At 32.8% G+C, this 17,048-nt stretch overlaps 1 protein-coding gene across 8 annotated transcripts in view; it reads right to left on the bottom strand.

Annotated features, from left to right (window-relative positions):
- Positions 1-17,048, bottom strand: part of LOC121371744 (kinectin-like) — a 44,916-nt gene that overhangs the window by 5,842 nt on the left and 22,026 nt on the right. For 3 of the 8 annotated variants that reach the window (XM_041497859.1, XM_041497866.1, XM_041497861.1), the window contains 10 exons: positions 16,547-16,642; positions 14,736-14,828; positions 13,210-13,269; positions 11,572-11,637; positions 10,164-10,247; positions 9,301-9,381; positions 8,197-8,343; positions 5,811-5,846; positions 5,348-5,425; positions 4,390-4,407 (listed from right to left, as the gene is read on the bottom strand). In XM_041497859.1, coding sequence (XP_041353793.1) covers positions 4,390-4,407; positions 5,348-5,425; positions 5,811-5,846; positions 8,197-8,343; positions 9,301-9,381; positions 10,164-10,247; positions 11,572-11,637; positions 13,210-13,269; positions 14,736-14,828; positions 16,547-16,642 — 759 coding nt within the window. Of the gene's footprint in view, positions 1-2,769; positions 2,859-4,389; positions 4,408-5,347; positions 5,426-5,810; positions 5,847-8,196; positions 8,344-9,300; positions 9,382-10,163; positions 10,248-11,571; positions 11,638-13,209; positions 13,270-14,735; positions 14,829-16,546; positions 16,643-17,048 lie in introns of all 8 variants that reach the window. The other 5 variants (XR_005957827.1, XM_041497863.1, XM_041497862.1 and 2 more) reach the window with 5 other exon arrangements.

Raw genomic sequence — 17,048 nt, 5'->3', positions numbered from 1 at the left:
ATAGAAATCTTAGAAATCATCAATTAAATGTGAATAATTTTAAGCTTTTATATGCTGTTAACACACAAATACAAAATTTGAAAGTTAAGATTTGCCAAATGCAAATACAGAAATTTTATCAAGAGTAATATTTGATTTGAGATATTAACTTTGTAAGTTTGTTAAAACCTAGTAACCTAAACAGGTATTTTAACTTACAAGAATTATTCTAATTATTTAAAATTATAAAACACTAGTTAAATGAAAGTATTAATTGTCAAAAGCTGTATTTTTAAGCCACAAATTAAATATTTAAAAAGATGGCCCATATTATTATATTTTTTATGCCAAACTTGCACCAAACGACAACCTGCCCACATTCATCACAATACAAGCAGCTGAAACTTTAGAATCCTAAAAATGGTTACTGAATCGGAACCACCAACAGTTTATCAACTGAAAATAATAACAGTTTAATAAAGTTTAAGACAAAAGGCCGCTTAAAGTAGCATTGATAGAATGTTACATTTCATTCCCAAGCGTAATGTGACAAGCATAATACATGCAGAATGACATTCTAAAACCATGGAAACCATGCACATGAAATAAATATAATACAGTCATAACAGCTTAAAATACAAGGCATTCACATTAGCAATTTGCCGTTCAAGGTTTTGTCATTGGTCAAATGAAGGTGGCATTAGAAAGTCTAAAGATCTATACATAAATCAGTGTTCTTGCTGCCCCCCCCCCCCTCCCCCCACACTATTGCATTTTGCCGCCCTCCTTTCACATTCTGCTGATATGTGGTAACCATGCTTTCCTTTTTTTTTTTTTTTTTGAAGGGTGTGGTGCCGTGTGGCCGTCCTCTTTTAATTTTAACCCAGCAAGAACACTGCATAAATGTTACATCGATTTTAGTTATGGAAATTCAATTTTTGATAGTACTTCCATATTCACTTTTAAAACAATAAAATGTGTTAAAATCATACTAATTTTAATAAAAATTAAACTATCATTAAACCATTCATACTTATTTGAAAATAGTACGTAGATTTTTACATTTTACATTTATGTTAAACTTTTAGCATATTAAGACTGTATTCAATCAATAAGGATTGTTAGTATTTAGTATGTTTATTGATGCGGACAAAGTTTAGTAGTTTTAGTGATATGCACCCATTATGAAATGTGAACTTATCTTGGTAATAAATTGCATATACTGGTGTTAAAACAATGGACAAATCTAGTGTCTTTTCAATTACAACAGACAGTTGATCACAGTGCATATAATTACAATTAGTACAACAAACAATGGTATAAAATACATAAACACTAATATGAACAGCTCAAATATAATAAATTCCTACATATAGTTTTAACCATCTGTCATTTAATATTTTTGTCACACACATGATGAACATCCATAGGTGCAACTATAAAATAAAGTTTTATTGATCAAAGACTTATAGTTTGTGAGAAACTAATGAGAAACATTAATGGTAAACTTCAACACAAAAGTTGAAACTGTCAACACTGCCATCAGAAAAGTAAGACATATCTTACATTTTTACTATGTGAAGGCGAAACAAAAACCTTAATTTCCATACCAAATATAAAAGCTATCCATGAAATAAATCAATTGAATGTAATCCAGAAAAATTAAACCAAACTAACTTTCTAAATGACCTAGACTTTGGGACATATTCATGAAGCAATTGAACGACTATCACTTGGTGCATAACTGTACCAAATATGAAGGCCTTCTATTAAACAATTCAATAGTCAAGGCAATTAGAGAAACTTTGAGCAAATAGTAACCCTGCTTAATCATGCTTGCTATATATAATTCTGAAAATACCTCACAAAATATTCCTAACACACATGTGGTAGAATGGTATCTATACTTTAACCAAAATGTTACGGTTAACGTGGTCAGACGGTAATCACTCACTTGTATTATCCAAAAATACCAACAAAAACTGAACAGTGTAGGAGATGTAAAAAGCTAAAACCATTTATCATTTACAGAAGACATTTAAATATGCCAAATTGGACCGTCATCTCAACAGTGATTGCTTTATTCCAAAATATCAACATTTAAATTTACTGAACAGTATTCTAGGGAATTTTAAAGCTAATTCCACATGATTTCAAATACAATTCAAACCAATACGAGTTCTGATTTTAAATATGTGCAAATCAAACAATATTTGAAAAAAAGAGATGATATATTTATTTGGTGGACTGCATGTGTCAAAACAGGACCTATGCTGGATAAAAAAAATATTGTTAGTAGTTTGCAGCCTTTAAATTTGATAATCACAATCAACATTACCTCTACAAAAGCTGTTACAAAATTGATTTGCAAGTACATTTTAATTATGATGAGTTATTTGCATTGTTATTACTCGTAGCAAGTAGGCCTACTGTCACACAAATATCTAAGATAATTTTGAAAATATGCAGCCAAAGTCAATTTGTCTTAATAATCAATCAAAATGTGGGGAAATGGCTGAATGAACATGCTAATTTTTAAGTTCACCAAATTTAACTCCAATTCGCATTTGTCGATTTGGTAAAGGACAGCTTATATCCTGCAAAACATTAATTCTTGTATATTTATTTTATTATTACTTTATTCTGAAGGGGGAGGAGATAGTAAATAACATTTAGCAGTTTACAATGTTTTTTGTTGTTGTTTTTTGCCACAGTTATGATGAAATTTAAAAATGAACAATGATAGCAATGCTTAATAGTAAAACGGCATAGTAAGATAGAATAATACACCTTGTAAACCAAAATGTATTTGTAATAGATCAAGTCCCAAGCCAGACACTTGTAGGAAACCAACACCTACGTTACTATATTACTTGAAACTGAAATGTAGAGTACAAAGTGTATTCAGACATGAGTAGCGATGAAAATAAATTCAAAGTATAAACGTTTTGGTTTTTTAACAAAAATATAACCACAGAAATAAATTCCTATAAAAATATAAATTGCAAATAGGTTTTAAAAAAAAGGAAAAAATAAAAGGAAAAAAACAAAAAACAAAATACATCGGCAGTTTAATTAAATAAAATAAAATTAGGTAAAATAATACTTCATGTTAGATCAGGAATGTATAAATATTAAAAAATAAATACAAATGCATTGACTATCGAGAAAAGAAGTATTAAAACATTTAAAAATTCAAACCAAACTATTATTATAGATTAAATATATCAGCAAATTACTTATGATTTTGAGGTCCAGCTAAAACTCCTGAAAATCCCTAAATAAACAAGTATAATGTAATACATGCCTTAAATCCCCCACCTCCAACAAAATTAAGTGTGTTTTGTTTAACGACACCACTACAGCACATCAGCTATTGGATGTCAAACATTTGGTAATTTTTTAATTGTGGTCTTGGAGGAAACCTGCTATATTCTTCCATTAGCACTAAGGGATCTTTTATATGGACTTTCCCACAGACAGAACAGCACACACCATGGCCTTTGATATACCAGTCATGGTGCCCTGGTTGGGATGGGGGGAAACCCATAGGTAATGAGTAAACTGAGGTGATTCAATCCTATGCCGCATGCACCTCATGCGAATGCTCTACCATCTGAGCTAAATCCTGCCTACCCCTCTCCAATAAAACAGTGAAATAAAATTAAATTGAGATCCCCCCCCCCCCCCCCCATATTTAACTATTTAAAATACATGTAAACAGTTCTGTATAAAAATGTTATTAAATGAATACCACAAATAAAATCTTGTAATTCGTTCTCAGAAGACAAATATGTAAGTTATTGAGGTTTTAATTGTAGTAAGTTAATGTGAAAGTTTGTTTTGTTTAGCAACACCATCAGAGCACACTGATTTATTAATCATTGGCTATTAGATGTCAATAAGTAATTTTGACATATAGTCTTAATGAAGAAACCCACTACATGTTTCCATTAGTAGCAAGGGATCTATCATATGCACCATCCCACTGCCCTTGATATCCAGGTCATGGGGCATTGGCTAAAACAAGAAATAGTCCAGTGGGCCCACCAACAGGGATAAATCGTAGACTGACCATGCAGCAAGAAGTGCACTATCACTGGGCTACGTCCCACCCTTTAATAATGTGAAATGCAGCAGTAACTTTTATTGCCAATAAATTCACAAACTGACAAACCTTTATATTGGTAAAAACTGCACGTTAATACTTCAAATATTATTTCTCAAGATAAAATACACATGTAACAGCTATTTCATAAAAAATAAGAAAATAACATAAAGAGCAATACAAGGTACCTGTATTTAAAACGCTAAGCTCAAATAATGAAATAATGGAGGTTATGATTTAATGCCAGATGTATTGGGGTAAACATGGAATGATGCTAACAAAAACCTGCCCCAGTTACTTACCGAAACCCCTAGTTGAGCCTGCGAAAAACACAACACACTTGAAACTTATAATCTATGTTCAGCTTGAGTAAACCAGCATTTTATATACCTAACATCTGTACACTATGCTGCCTATTTTGACACATTTGAAAACAAATCCTGAATAAAATAAACAAAGTACTTGTGTCCAGACTGATTGGTGATTTCTGTAAAATTTAAGTTTATGTTTCAAACACCAACAAAATTTAGTTTCACTATTATCTAAAGTTTTGAAGTTTTGTTTAACGACACTATTAGAGCACATTTATTTATTTATCTTCGGCTAGTGGATGTCAAACATTTGGCAATTTTTACAGTTTTAGAGAGGAAACCTGCTACATTGTTTCATTACCGTAGTAGAAAGGATAATTTTTACACCCACATGAAGGATAGCACATAGCACAGCCTTTAAGATAACAGTGATGGTGCACGGACTGAAATGGGAAGTAGCCCATTAAGGCACAACAGCACGGATCGATCCTAGACTGTTCACATATCAGGTGAGCTATTGAGCACTGGGCTACCTCCTGCCCCTTTCACTACCGTCTAAACCCTTTGATAAAAACGATGCATAGTCTCTATAAACTGCATAGGCCAGAAAGATTTAGTAAATAACTCATACAAAAGCAAATAGTACTGAAACACTTTAATCTTTAAAAAAAATAACAAGGTTTTTCAATTAAAAATTATAAAACATTTCAACTATTAAGACTATAAAAAATAATAATTTGAAAAAGAGATTTTTTAGCCACCTTGACAACCACACAGTGATGGAAATGGATTTCAGGAAAGAGATGCATGCTTAGCATGTTGCGAAGGAGAGAGGGAGTTTGTGGTTGGAGAAGGGGATGAGGAGTGAATGAAACAGAAATGTCTCAGGACCCGGCTTTTTATGTGTGTATATACCATTTCCATCACTGCAACAAAACCCAGAACTTACCAATCTCTGACTAAGTTGTTTATTAGCAGCAATTTCATGGTCAAGGAGTCTTTCTTTATCAGCAAGTTTAGCTTTCAACTACAAGCAGGAAAACATTAGCTGGGTCAAGCAGCTGTTCTGTCTCTACCTTGGTCAACCTCATACTTGTCTAGTTTTAACTTACGATGGATCATCAATTAGTATAAGTATCTTATTGTGCTATATGAACTTGTTACAATGGAGTATACAACATTAGTGATCAGAAAAACAGTAGTTAAATCAGAAAACAACAGGTTACTGGTATTAAAAGATGACAGAACACAGGTTATTTAATAATACAATATCAACACTAAAACATGCAGGAACAGAAAAAATAGTTATCATTTTTGTGCACAGGTAATTTCTTGCAACTTATTTTAAGCAATAGTGTAACATTTAATATTTAAGACGAAACTAATTTTCATGAATTATATTATTGATCTACCTGTTCAGCTTCATTGTCAGCAGTTGTACCAGATGCCTGGGAAAACAAATAATTTCAATTTTGCTACTTTGTGATCAGTGTATTAGAGAATATTTGTTATCGTTCAAAGAATAAACTGTGTATTCAGAGAGATCTACTGCAGCTGTAATACTTAGTGTAAACAGTAACTGGTGTGGAACTTACATTGGCTGGTAAAATCAGCCATTTGCTGTAAATTTGGAGAGGCCAGCAAATAAATAAAATTTCAAGATCAAGTATATCCAATTAATGACAAAGCACATTGTCCTCAGCATGAAACTCAGTTGCTCAGACAACTTGCTCAGAAAAGAGTTATTAAGACTGTGTGAGAAAGAAAACCCACTGCAGCCATATCACTGTGATATATACCCTGTAAATCAAAATACTGTCTGGTTTAAGCTTCTCAACACTTCTCTCTTAATGTAAAGGAAGTATTGATTCTGGCTCAACAGTACAAATTGTGCAGCAAATATTTTCAAATCTTAGTAAATAAAAATAATTAAAACATATTTTGTTGCATTCCTTTTTTTCACTGAAGATTTAAGCACAGCTCTTGTCGTTACAAGCTCTAAGCTTTGCAGAAATCTCTGCACAGGAAGGAATTCATTCAAATACTACTATATGTTAAACTATATTATGTTTAATATACTAAGAATTGTATTTACAAGAAGAATGCTGATACTACTTATTTACAGTGCATGCAATTAAAATACTACTAAGGCCATCCTTTAAAAAAAAAAAAAATTCTACTGTAAACCAAATGACTGATAAAAATCATCCCATCTATCCCAGACTCAGACTGGCCTAGCCAGTGACTTTGTCTGGGACACACAAATCATACTTTCTTTTATTATTTTTTTTCTTTCAAATTTTCAAATAAAAACAAATAACAGCCAATGGTTAAAACGGTCTATCAACTTATAGTAAACCCATTTTTTAAAGGTTTGTTAAACTAAATTTGTATACAAACATCAAATGTCCAAGACAAAGCATCTAGTTACTACAACGTGACATACATCTAGTCTGGTTCTACAACACTAGACTCATGCTCAACTTACTTCATTTACCACTGATACTAGTACACTGAACTACAACACTAGACTGGTCCTCTGCTTCCTTCATTTACCACCGATAATAGTACACTGGAACTACAACACTAGACTGGTGCACTGCTTACTTCATTTGCCACTGATACTAGTACACTGGAACTACAACACTAGACTGGTGCTCTGCTTACTTCATTTGCCACTAATACTAGTACACTGGAACTACAACACTAGACTGGTGCTCTGCTTACTTCATTTACCACTGATACTAGTACACTGGAACTACAACATTAGACTGGTTCCCAGTTTACTTCATTGCCACTGATAATAGTACACTGGAACTACAACACTAGACTGGTGCTCTGCTTACTTCATTTACAACTGATACTAGTACACTGGAACTACAACATTAGACTGGTTCCCAGTTTACTTCATTGCCACTGATAATAGTACACTGGAACTACAACACTAGACTGGTGCTCAACTTACTTCATTTACAACTGATACTAGTACACTGAACTACAACACTAGACTGGTGCTCTGCTTACTTCATTTACCACTGATAATAGTACACTGGAACTACAACACTAGACTGGTGCTCTGCTTACTTCATTTACCACTGATAATAGTACACTGAACTACAACACTAGACTGGTGCTCAACTTACTTCATTTACAACTGATACTAGTACACTGAACTACAACACTAGACTGGTGCTCTGCTTACTTCATTTACCACTGATAATAGTACACTGGAACTACAACACTAGACTGGTGCTCTGCTTACTTCATTTACAACTGATACTAATACACTGAACTACAACACTAGACTGGTGCTCAACTTACTTCATTTACAACTGATACTAGTACACTGGAACTACAACACTAGACTGGTGCTCTGCTTACTTCATTTACCACTGATAATAGTACACTGGAACTACAACATTAGACTGGTTCCCAGTTTACTTTATTGCCACTGATAATAGTACACTGGAACTACAACACTAGACTGGTGCTCAACTTACTTCATTTACAACTGATACTAATACACTGAACTACAACACTAGACTGGTGCTCAACTTACTTCATTTACAACTGATACTAGTACACTGGAACTACAACACTAGACTGGTGCTCTGCTTACTTCATTTACCACTGATAATAGTACACTGGAACTACAACATTAGACTGGTTCCCAGTTTACTTCATTGCCACTGATAATAGTACACTGGAACTACAACACTAGACTGGTGCTCAACTTACTTCATTTACAACTGATACTAGTACACTGGAACTACAACACTAGACTGGTGCTGAGCTTACTTTATTCTTGTCCTCCAGCTGTTTCTGGAGTGCCTGCACAGCATCCTGCTCCTGTTTTAAAGCATCCTGTCCCGTCTTAATTATGCCGTTCAGTTTGACAAGGTTAGTCGACAAATCCTTTGTCTTTTTCTTCTCGAGCGCCAAAAGCTGTAATGAAACGGGTTAATCCCATACTAAGAACCAACTCCAACATAGGAATGGACTATGAAGGGGGGTTATTTCAGAGATGAAAATTTACAAATTTGATGGTGTATCCATCTTCTTCTTTTTTTCATTCATTATTTAAGCATTTCAAGGCAGTGAAATTGCTGCTGTTACTTATATCAGTTTTAAAACCTAGCACATAATAGCTAAAGGAAGTCATAATCATCCAAACAGATTTTTAACTGAAAGGACCATTGTTTGAATTACTTCCAGCTGAACTATTGTTGTACATATTTGAAGTAATTGGATGGTTAAACAAGCAGACTAACATTACTTGTGTCAACATTAATTTATTGTAAGAAAAGTTAACTTTTATTTCGGATTAACATTTCTGAGACAAGACAGGCATTTCTTACCAAGTTATATTAATACCTGGATTAAAGAATCTACTGTGGTGTCCAAAAACAAATTAGCTATTAAAATTATATGGTTAGAAAAAAATACAATTGCTGGAAATAATAAAGATTTTAATAATCAAGAACATGATTGTTTTAGGAAGTAATTAACCAGCTTACCAAGTCTATATAATTGTAAGTTATTTAGCACATATCTAGTTGCAAAAAATGTACCACAAAAGTTTGTTAATAAATTGTGCTACTTTGAAAATGAGATGAATTGGAACAGTGCAAAAGTGTGTATAACCATGGTTAGTAACAGATGACTGGTGTCAATGCACTGCAAATCAATTTGTTTTTCAATGCAGAGATAAAATGAAACATAAAACCATAAATGTAATTTTTTCCACTTGCAACCCATCAAATTGTATATTAACTAAACAATCTATTGTATTTACATGAAAGTAAGATTTATATTTACTCCAACCCACTTCTACGTAAACTAGTCCATTGTAGGGATGTTTCATGTCAACAACAATATTCTTTTAAAATAAGCAAGTCTTACCCTCTTCAGTTCTTCCAAATCAGCAGTCGATGAATTAGCTGTTTCGATCTGCTTATTCAAAACAATTATTTTCTCTTTACTCTGAAAAAATTAAATAGATAAATCAGATACAAAAACACAGTAATAACAACTGTGGCTGCCATATACAAACAAATTTGTTATAAATAATTATAAAGCTAGTTTATTTTGTTTAAACCACCACCACTAGAGCACACTGAATAATTAATTAATGGCTACATTTGGTTATCCTAACACATTCTTAAGAGGAAACCTGCTACATTCTTTCATTAGTAGCAAGGGATCTTTTATATGCTCTTTCCCACTGGCTGGAATGGGAAAACCCCAATGGGTTTGCTGAAGAGACTAGATCCTATGACCCACTTTAATGAAAGAAAAAAAAAAAATCAAATAAAAAAACGTCCTGCCCCCTAAGAGATCAAAGCTGCACAAACATGTGTTATCAGGTGTATGTAAACATTATTAGATTCATTACAAAACATCAGGAACTGTTTTATTTAACAATGCACTCAACACATTTTATTTACGGTTATATGGCATCGGACATATGGTTAAGGACCACGCTGATATTGAAGGAGGAAACTCGCTGTTGCCACTTCATGAGCTACTCTTTTTGATTAGCAACAAGGGATCTTTTATATGCACCATCCAATATACAGGATAGCACATACTACGGCCTTTGATGTACCAGTCGTGATGCACTGGTTGGAGCGAGAAATAGCGCAATGGGCCCACTGACGGGGATCGATCCCAAACCGACCGCGCATCAAGTGAGCACTTTACCACTGGACTATGCCTCGCCCCCTACGAAACATTAGATTCATGGTATTAAAGACTAAAATTACATCTTGAGCTTCTTTCTGTAATGATGAGCACGTTTCTTCAGCCATCTTCAGCTGATTCTCTAAAACTTCAACCTTCGATTCCATCTAAATGAAAAAGAAAATCTGAGCTTTAAAAAGATATTATACTTTAAATGAAGATAATTATTGTCAAACAACATTCCTCTTGTATGACATTTTAAATGGATGCTTTTATGTATGAAATATCTATAAGTGCAACAGCATAACTAAAGAAATACTTCACTGCTTAAGAAGCGTTACACTTGCAAGCTATTTTCTAAACTATAAACATTACTAAAGTGACTTTGGACTAGTGTAAATGGTAGCAAAACAACAAGACCTATTCTGTCATCAACCAAATATAATAAATTGATGTCAAGATGCATGTTTAATACCACTAAGTCTACACAATTTACAACCACAACTTTATGAACATCGGTTATTTCGCCATGTTGGTAATAAATATAAAAATTGTTTTAAATACAAATTATGCTTTCTTTTCATATCTTTCAGTGACATTATCAATTATTTAAAATGACCATGTCATAAAATTTGTAATTATCAGGAAAAGAAACCAAACAAAATGTTATTAGAAAGTGATGATTAGACAGCATACATATATGTATGAAATAATTAACATATTTTAAACCAAAACAAATAATGTCCCATTCACCCAGGATAATAAAATAAGATAAAAACAGGTTATACTCTATACAAATCTAGAAACTAAGCTTCCACGTGATAAATCAAGATGGATGTAGTAAAATAAATCCAGAGTTTTTATAAAAATGGCAATACTGAAACAAAATTCAGCTGCGACATTCTAATATAATTAATATCTTTGATCAAACCTTCACCATTACAATAAATACAAAATTTAGCTGATTAATATTCATGTCATAAATTTATTTGACGTGAGGGGAGTAAAAAAACCCCTTAAAAAAACCCCCAACAGACGAGGATACAACTGATTTAACAGTTAATAAATGGTAGTTTAATGAAAATAGTCTGTAGTTTGTCATAAACGGCCAGTTAGTGACATCACTAAATGAGGGAAATCATGCACCACAAGCTGGGTCAGGTATAGCAACATGCTTATACTATTATCCTATCTCCAGCTTCAACTGGTAAACCACAAAAACAGCCAAAAAATTCTCTTTTTTATAAAACCAAAACATTTCTTCAAATGCTGTAGCCGTAGGTGATTATATGCACTGTTTAGTAATATTGTAGTTGTGTAAGAAAATCCTGAAATAAAGTGATATCAGATTGTGTAAAGTGATATAACATATTATGCATGCATTAGTATAATGGCCAAGCCTGCAGGGTCATGTAATAAAATATTTCATGCTTTAATAATAATATGGTTGCATGCAAAATGACACATGACCAGTGGGCAGGAAAGTCATACCTCTTCTATAATTAAAGGAAGGCTTTTTTCTACACATCGATAGGCAAAACCCAAATCAGATACATCCTACAATGGATGAATGACAAACATGCTACATTTATACCACTAAAATGAAGGGAAAATTGTATATGTCGGAACAAACCTAATGCATCGCACGAAGGAAAACTAATCTGGATTATTCACATCAACATATTAAATTATTTAAAGCTTAATGTAGGTATTTCAACCAAAACTAACATGGCTGGCATCAAGTTGACTTCATTTAACTCAGACATCCATGTAGTAGGGTTGGACTTAAGGAGGAGTTTGATTTGTTTAACAACATCACTAGATCACATTGATTTAATAAACATTGGCTACTGGATATCAAACATTTGATAATTCTGACAGTCTTAGAGAGAAACCCCACTACACTTTTCCATTAGTAACATGGATATTTTATATGTACCATCCCACAGACAGGATAGCACATACCATGGCCTTTGATATACCAGTTGTGGTGCACCTGCTCTAAGAATGAAAAATAGCCCAATGGGATCAGGGATGGGGATCAATCCTAGACCAACTGTGCATCACGTAAGTGCTTTACCACATGGCCAAGTCTCACCCTGGATGGACTTGAATGCAAGCCTGATGACAGCAGTAACAAAAGACTACTTTCAATGTCTTCAACATACTAAGTTTGTTATATCAACAGATGGTTGTCTTCTCAATAATATCTTTTTTTTTATATTTAAGGGTAAATCAAAATTATTGAAGTACAAATTTAATTTATTTGATTTGATTTTATTATTTGATTATTTAACTTATTAGTGTTGAGTAGTTATATTTTAAGAGTATTAAGCAATCCAAATAGACTGCCTCATTACTAAGATCATCAGTGAAATTAAGAGGAAAATGCATGCCAATATGATTTAAAATGGTATTCAGACAATTCAGGCAGATATATGTGATAGACAAACATTCTATCCATTCTGGTTACATTCATGTTTATGCCACAGTACTAAATCTCAATGCAACATAACAATAGTGATGTGCTACCTCAAGCAAACCAACAGAACTACTAATAATACAGACTATATGGCACTGATAACATGCTGATACAGATAATAATTAAAAAAACCCTTAAAATAAGGCAATTAATTCCTTTGGCAAACTCATAATACTACAATTAATTTCAAGCAAAAATAACAACTTCAGATCAGCTGTTACAAAACAGATACATATAATAGTGAACAAACAAGTCAAGCCAAACTTTTTGAGGAATTTTAAGTAATTATAACAAAACCACTTCAAATACAAATAAAAAGTCAATGGCTACAGATGACATCTTCAGTTGACACCGCTAGAGCGCTATTTGATGTCAAACATTTGTTAATTTTGACACATGGTCTTAGATAGTCAATAAATTTTTTCCATTAGTAGCAAGGTTTTTTTATATGCACTATCCCACAGACAGGATAGCACATACCACACCCTTCGATATATACCAGTCATGGTGCACTGGCTGGAACGAGAAACAGCCCAATGGGCCCATCAATGGGTACCGAGCGTTTTATGTCCAGTCCCTAGAATGTTCTGTAAACCAAGGTAACTGAACACACTGAACACATAAAACTATGCACAACTAATATTCACCTCAGTACTGCCTCTGAACTTCTTTAGCTGCTGTTGCAAGGTTTCAATCTCCTCCTTGGACTAAATAATAATGATAATGATAATTAAAAAAATGTAACAATAAGAATAAAAAGAATACTGTGGAATTTCATTTAATCATGCACTGGCACAGTTTCTTACTTAAGGTTCAGAATACACCAAACAAATGTAGTGATATGTCATGGGCATCACCTGCACTTTGATTTACAATTGTGTGAATCAGAATACTTCACTCATGCCGCTTTTAAGTAAATATGCAAGGTTTTCTTCTGATCCTTTAATTACAGAGGAACCTGACAATGGAATGTTAATTCAACCAAAAAAATCAGCACGTTATATAATTTGTAGTTAAAAAAAACATTAACATCTGACGACTATAGGTGCCTAAAAAAAAGGTTAATTACCTATGGCTGCTAGCTTTCACTTATCGTGACCCAGAACTTCTACATATTACAAACTGTTACTAAAATTCAGATAAAACACTTTTAGCATGATGTTTATATCTACCGTATATCTGCCTATAAGTCAAATTTTTTTCACCCAAAAATTATTTTATAACTTGGGGGTTCGACTTATAAGAGGGTAAAACAATTTCACCCAAAAATATTACCGTTTTGGGGATTATTTTACAAGGTTTATTGTTGAAGTATGCCCTGTATTTAGACTCAAATATGTTAATTTGACACATTTATTTTTTATAACCTATTTTGGGGGGCATTAGAACAGTTTTGATTATGTGAAAAGGCGTGCGATCTCACTCACATGCCAAGACAGCAGTCCACTTAGTTAAAATAACAGTCATCACTAATAGCAAAAATGTAAACAATACTAACTACCTGTTGCCCGAGTTTATTTTGAAATCTGGTCACTGGCATTAATGGTTGTTCAAACAATGTTTTGTCGGTGATTAACTTCATGAATATTACTCTTCATGAATATTACTGAGTTTTCCCGTAAAATATCTTAGACTTATCTCTGCAGTTCACTAGAGCAATAGGGACACACATCATTTGGTACAAAAACCAGTGTACTTTCCAGAGTTATCCTCCTTACATGTATTAATATGGCGGCAAAACATGTGATTAACCGATGATACATGTACTTTCAGTTTTATTGTAGTGATCTGTTGTCCGTGTTTATAAATAAAGTTGTTGTCTGTGCACAAAACCATGCTGTACAGTGCCATACGGTAACAGTCAAACAGCTTTCAGTATCTACTAAGGGAATATTTGGTTTTGATGCTATGTAGTTTGATTGGAATATATTATAGTGCGATGTACAAAACGTGAAAACCGAAGTTTGTAAAATAATTTCTTTTCAAATATTGTACATTATTGTTCTCATGTGCAGAAAATAAGAAATACTTCAATATTTATAAGTTGTTTTTCATGGGTCGACTTATAAATGGGTCAATAAAAAAATATGTTTTCAGGGCTTGAAATTAGGGACTCGACTTATAGCCGAGATCGACTTACAGGCGAAGATATATGGTAGTGACACTACAGTACCTTTTTTAATGAAGACTGTTCCTCCTGTAACCTTGCTGCCCACCTCTCCTCCTCCTGTTTAGCACTAGTCTCAAGGTGAGTCAACTGTTTCTCCTTTACAACAGAAAATACAACCCAATCAGTATCTAGTATTTTGAAAACTTAAAGGCTATTCTAGACGTAGAGACAGCAAATGGTACCTGCCTCATAATTCTTTTTTAATGAATATACAGGAAATGTTTTATTTAATGACGCACTCAACACATTTTATTTACGGTTATATGGCATTGGCACCAAAAAATTCTGCCAGGTTTAATATACCAGTTGTCAAATATTAGGAGATATTATGTACATTTTCATTTCTAATAAAGGCTAAAAGAAAGAAAAAAAGGACCAATGAATTAACTCCCTTAAATAGTGAGGTATTTAATGTACTCCCCCAACCCACACTGCAGCTGTGTAGTGTAGGTACTAAAAATTATCTAGAATGACGTCAGTTATGATTTATGAATAATGATATCATTATTGTTTTCAAATAAAGTTTGGAACACTTAGCTTATTTTGTAAAATGCTTTCCGGCACTTACTTGACATGTGGTACTTAAATGAAAACAAAAGTAGGAATAACATTTTTTTCCTTGTTATGGGGAATTCAAAGTACAGTTGAGAATGGTCTAACAGTCACCTGTATAGAACAGTCACCTGCCCATAACGGCCACCATAAATCCCGCCCAATGCATTTTCTTCTTTATTTTATCTGTATATACCAGCCACCTGTTCAATGCGACCAGTGGCCACTATTTTGTTACCAAAATTAATGGATGAACATGCTGTAACGGCCACAAAAGTATAATGACAACTATTTTTTGTCTGAAATGGACACTTGAACTTGCCATAACAATCACAAGATATATACATGTATTGACCTGTCCCAGTCACACTATATAAAGTTATTGTTTTACTTAAGTTGAAACAAAGCATCATTAATAGTATTTGCATGTTATATCGGTATGATTTGATCGGTCATTTAATTTGCAAGGCGATTTGTCATTGACTTGCATCAAACTTACACATATATTCGACCTATCAACACCGACAGATAATGTGTTCCAAGGTGTGTGATTGCTGCTAGTCAGACAAGCAATTGCGACAGTATGCCAGGATGTTTCTTCAACCATTACACATTGACAAACTGACCCTTTTGTTAATGTAAATAATGATTTCTTGCCTGTAATCTTTTACATGTGCACTAATTTAAGAGATAACCAAATGCAGTGGAAGCAATCAATGATAAACAGCATTTTCAAAAAGTGTTTAATATAGTGACTTTCAACAAAACATATTAAATTTATTTTCTTTGAATAACATTTTTATGTAGTAAAAAAAAGAAAGTTTTTCTTTCTATTTTATATTTTGGTGATGACTGTTAATACTTTATGCATTCCAATTTAGGTTTTTTTTATTATAGTATATTATTTTATATGTATTTTTCTTTACTTCTATATAACAGCCACCTGTCTATAATGACCACATTTGCATGGTCCCTTGAGTGGCCGTTATATACAGGTTTGACTGTATACAGTAAAATAGATTTAAATCATATAGTTCATTGTTAATAAGTTTATGATAAAAGTTCACCTTTAAGTGACTATTTCTTATTCATTTGTTATATAATCTTTAAAAGTACTATAAACTGCATAAAATATAACCATATTAAAAAATAGCATTAAATAATATGTCAATTCTTAATATAAGAGTATTTTTCATTCCAATGGTATGTGGCAAAGTCAAACAAACACACTATCAAAGAAAACATACACCTATTTGACTTACAGTTGATGATAAAATATTTCTGTAATTCTCAATCTGTTTTTGGTATTCTGTGTTTTCATCTTCCAGTTCTCCAATTCGGATTTCGAGCTGATAGCACTGAAAAAAAAGAAAGAAGAAATTAACATTTTAATTAAAAGATAAAATGAAACAATAAACAAATTAAAAACAAATCCAGAAAATCCTGTTCTATTTCACAAGTAAATTTAATGACATTCTTAAAATACCTCCAAATACTTAACATAACTATAGTGTTTTATAGTGAATGTCACAATAGTTTATGTACAAATAAATGTTCATGTTGTGAGAAAGATTAAAACCCCCCAGAAAGGAGTAATTAACAGCTGTCATGATAAAAACAACAACTATTATTGGAAACGTATGGTGACCAATATTTGACAATCAAGCTAATATATAACTCTACCAGAGGGTGACCAATATTTGACAATCAAGCTAATATATAACTCTACCAGACGGTGCACAATATTTGACAATCAAGCTAATA

This window comes from Gigantopelta aegis, chromosome 4, assembly GCF_016097555.1.
Source record: "Gigantopelta aegis isolate Gae_Host chromosome 4, Gae_host_genome, whole genome shotgun sequence".
In the NCBI taxonomy this organism is placed as follows: domain Eukaryota; kingdom Metazoa; phylum Mollusca; class Gastropoda; order Neomphalida; family Peltospiridae; genus Gigantopelta; species Gigantopelta aegis.
This window is presented reverse-complemented; position numbering and strand designations above follow the sequence as displayed.